This window comes from Monosiga brevicollis, genomic scaffold, assembly GCF_000002865.3.
Source record: "Monosiga brevicollis MX1 MONBRscaffold_22 genomic scaffold, whole genome shotgun sequence".
Lineage (NCBI taxonomy): Eukaryota > Choanoflagellata > Craspedida > Salpingoecidae > Monosiga > Monosiga brevicollis.
Genome location: NW_001865059.1, coordinates 665,620 through 669,691, shown reverse-complemented (window position 1 = coordinate 669,691; position 4,072 = coordinate 665,620). Strand labels below are relative to the sequence as shown.

The following is a 4,072-nucleotide window of genomic DNA, read 5'->3' as shown; positions in this document are numbered from 1 at the left end:
CCTCTCTTTACAACTCTCACTCGCACCCTCTCTGCAATTTTCCCCCGACTCCCACCACTCTCTGAATCTCTTTCACAGACTCACACACTCTCTGCCGGAGCGCACACCATCGCACTTGTTCCTTTTTTTTTCTTCTTCTTCTGGTTCCAACTTCTGGATCATCTTTCTGGTCGCGGCCCTTGGTTGGCACGACCTGCGTGCGTGCGTGCGAAGCAGCAGCAGCAGCAGCAGCAGCAATAGCGTACACCGGGCATTTGTTCGCCCGCTGCAAATCTCTACTATGCGTGTGAGGTACGACACACACCCTGAAACCATGACCTTTGTTTGCTGTTGGGTCCCTTCTCTTGACCGTGTACTCACCGCACCTCACCCCCCTGCTCGCCCCGCCGCCCCTCTAGCCCTGTGAAAAGAACCAGGTGATATGTTGCGGATTGGTCCCGTATCCGGAGCCTGGGGCCATCTGGCCAACTTTTGGTTCTTCCTGGCGGCCATCTTCAGCGACATTCTACTCATTCGTATCTGCCTGGTCGGAGGCTTCCTCTTCCTCATCATCAACGCCTTTACGGGTCTGCCCCTCGAACCCGATGTTTTCATCAGCACCAGCTGGCCCGATGGCACCATTTTCTTGGACCTGATCATCTGGTCGGTCGTCACGGGCAGCTTTCACGTCATTGCCATCTGGATTCACCTCTGCGATGAGCGCCAACTCAAGCTCGATGACAACGAGGAACCGATTTGGCGCTACTTTTACCGCCGCGCGGGCATGCCCCGCACGGAATTTCGCATGGCTTTTGAAAAGGGTGACTTTGTACGCTACAAGGCCGGTGACATTATTGTTGCAGAGAACGACTCCTTGCACCATCTCCACCTCCTCGTGGATGGTCTTGTCGAGTTCCAATCCGCCTACAATGATCGCGAGGGCGACGCTCGCACGCTCCACTCCGGTGACCTCTTTGACCTTGAGATTGCCAACCTTTTCGGTGTGCGCATCGGTTTCGAATCTGATGGTTTCCGTGCCCGTGCCGTGACCAACTGCCTGCTTGTTCGCTGGCCCTTTGAGGCCGTCCAAAGCATGGCGGCTGGTCCACCGGCCCTGGCCTCCTACTGGCGCAGCCTCGTGCTCTACCAGGTTGCTGCTGAGCTCAACCGCACTCACCTCGACGCCTCCGATCTGCCCAGCGACTCGCATGGCCATCTGGAAGACCCCGATATCTTGTCAGGCGGTCGCTCGCGTGATTTTACCGAGCCTCTGAAAGACCACGAGCTCCCTCCTCCAACCACCTTCAAATCCATCTTGCAATGGCTCTGGCGCTCCGCCAGCCCCTTCCCACCCCCGGGTCTGCGTCATAACACGCTCCCCACCTCTGGTCAGATGGCCTCGCAACGTCTGGTGGAAATGCGCACGCGACTGGCCGAGCTGGACAAGATGCATGCCAGCAACGAGCAACCCTTCACCTCCGTCTGGACCGGCGGGGCTCGTGAAAGCCAGAACGCAGCCCTCATGCGCCGCGTTACCAGCCGCCTCAAGCGCGCCCAATCAAAGAACAAACCGGAACACCCTGATAACGACGCTAAGGAAACGGGCCAGATTGTACATGACCTGGCGCTGGCCCTCTCTCGTAACAGCGAGACCCCGCCCGCAGACGCCAATGAAACCGTTCAGGAAACTTCCCTGAGCGCCAGCGAGCAGCCGGCCTCTACCAACCAGAAGAGTGTCAAGCGTAAGGTTTCCGTCAAATCGACCCGCCGCGTCTCGACGCAATCGGCAATCCTCTAAAAAGGTCGACGCCAGACATGGCCTCGCTGCACCGCAAGCGAAAGAGCTAGCGTCTTCGCCCCTTTCCAGTCCCTTTGACGTGAACGTGGCACGCCATCGTCGTCCCCCACCCCCACCCCATTAACAATGACTTGCTTGATCAACCACGCCATGCGCACTTCTGCCCATGAAAACTTCTTCAAGCATGCCAAGACCCCAGTCCTCTACATCCGAGTTGTGAGATGATGGGGTCTCTGGCACGTGTACTTTAAAGCAGCTCGAATTGCAAAAAAAATAACCCTTGTCTAACCTCCTCTCAACAGTGTCAAACGGTGTTGCCGGAAACGGCCTCTAGTGTGGTGCTACCGACTCACACACACACTTCAACATTGGTATTTTCATTGCCATTGTATGTGTCAACACTATCGCAGCGCTATGGCTGTGCTCAAGATCAAATCGCGGGTCGCAAAAAGATGGGATATGAATTCAGAAGCGCACGCGCCCAAGCGCCCACCCCATGTATACACACGTGGCATTGGTGTGCGACATAAATAGCTATTCATGGTGGGCAAGAAAAAGAAACAGATATAGCAACATAACAAACACAATCACCGATAGACGAGTGCCGTTCAAAGAAACGGCGCCTAAAGACGATGAGGACAAACAAAAAGAATCTCGTCCTGCGTGCAAAACGACCCGCAGGCTCAAACCGGCACACTCTGAAAGCATTCAATCAGATTATCTAATCCTATCATTCATTCACATTGTGACGCGAACACACAAAACAAAACGCAAGTTAATACGCGGCATGAAAAAATGCGTGGTCTTCAGCTCAGGGACGGAGGGCCAAGGCAACTGACCAAGAATGTAGCCGTCTTCGCGAGATCCACAATCAGGCTCCCATTGAACGCCATGATCCACGGGCTCGCCCGGGCTGAAATGAATAAAATCAAAGACAGAAATTGAGAATTAAAAAAGTCATTCTGATACGGCCCGTGACAGCGCATTGCGCCAAGTGGTCATCACGGGCCCACGCAGAGAGAAGCAAGACAAGAGCATACCGGTAACACGTCTTGGCAAAATCAATCATCCACGCTCCACCGGGCAGATTGCCGTCGTGTACAAAAAGCAACGAACTCCCAATAATCTGCGTATTAGATATACACGTGTGAGTAGGTTTGCAAGCTCGGGCAATCCTCGAGCATGACACGCTTTTCAGAGTGTCAGGCGGGCCAGACACTCGGTCGCTTGTCCTTCAGTGAGTTGTGTTGGTCGTGTCCGTACCTCGGTATGCCTGAACCAATCCGAGGCCAAGAGTGCAGCCCGCAGCTCACGCAGTCGACGGACGTAGCCTTCCCGTATCGCACCACAGCCCTGCACAAAGTAGCCAAGACGTTCCACAATGTCCTCGCGGTCCTTGAGGGTCTTGTAGTTGAACTAAATACAAATCCATGCAGTTCAAAGTGAGCAAGCTGTGAGCCACCAACAGCCAAGGCAGCATCCATCAATACAAATAGGGTTGATTGCAAACCTTGGTTTCTTCGGCCTCTCCGTGCCGGTGGATGCCCTCAATTCGAAAGCCGAGCGCAGCACTCGAGGAAAGCTGTTCACGAAACTGCATGTACCGCATCTTGGTGATACCAACTTGCTTTTCCTCCTCCGTTGGCTCTTCTGGATCAATGGCCACCAGTTTGTTGAGTAAATCAAGGCGAGGCTTGCTGCGCGCCACATCGGCTTCCAGAAATGTCCTGGTGAACGGCCGAGGTGCAAAGCCGCAGCGGCAAGGTGAGCGGTCAAGGCTGCATTGGATCACTCTTGATGATGCAGCATGTCGTGGCATCGTGGCATCCCATTTGCCGCCATCTCGATGCCTGAGTTGAATTGATGCGGATATGCAATTACACACCGAACGCCCATCTTCACGTCCATGATGTTGGCATGGGAACACCCCGCCACGAGATTTTGCAGCTTCAAGTAGCCCTTGCCGTTGGTCATGATCACGCCGTCGTAGGCTGGCACGAACAGCTGCAGACTCTTGTGATGACGCAGCTGCTCAAACACAACCTGAAGATGCCAGGAACGAGACATGAGAGCCGTGTGGCACCGGGCCCCCGTCCTAGGGTCGAATGCTATGAGGCGGTTCGCTTACCTGCTCGGTGGTATTGGCTTGCTTGAAGATCCATTGGCCGTCCACATCCACTTTAAAGCCGTCCGAGTGGCTGCGCATGGCATCAACAGCGAGGTGAGATATCAGTGGGGTTGGGACGTCGACAAGTCAACCTTCTACTCTGTCCACAATGAGCCTGCGTGTCGGGA

At 54.7% G+C, this 4,072-nt stretch overlaps 2 protein-coding genes across 2 annotated transcripts in view; one reads left to right on the top strand and one right to left on the bottom strand.

Moving 5' to 3' along the window:
* Positions 1 to 421: 421 nt before the first annotated feature.
* On the top strand, positions 422 to 1,777 carry MONBRDRAFT_10651 (uncharacterized protein; the record flags this gene model as incomplete). The annotated part of the gene is made up of 1 exon (XM_001748389.1): positions 422 to 1,777. The coding sequence occupies one exon, from the start codon at positions 422 to 424 to the stop codon at positions 1,775 to 1,777; it is 1,356 nt and encodes a 451-aa protein (XP_001748441.1).
* Positions 1,778 to 2,460: 683 nt separating this feature from the next.
* MONBRDRAFT_27968 (uncharacterized protein) overlaps positions 2,461 to 4,072 on the bottom strand; it is a gene marked incomplete at both ends in the record, with an annotated part of 3,528 nt that continues 1,916 nt past the window's right edge. The window contains 7 exons of the mRNA XM_001748310.1: positions 2,461 to 2,504; positions 2,617 to 2,690; positions 2,818 to 2,903; positions 3,041 to 3,193; positions 3,288 to 3,504; positions 3,663 to 3,820; positions 3,906 to 3,975. Of these exons, the coding sequence (XP_001748362.1) occupies positions 2,461 to 2,504; positions 2,617 to 2,690; positions 2,818 to 2,903; positions 3,041 to 3,193; positions 3,288 to 3,504; positions 3,663 to 3,820; positions 3,906 to 3,975 (802 nt within the window). The remainder of the gene's footprint in view (positions 2,505 to 2,616; positions 2,691 to 2,817; positions 2,904 to 3,040; positions 3,194 to 3,287; positions 3,505 to 3,662; positions 3,821 to 3,905; positions 3,976 to 4,072) is intronic.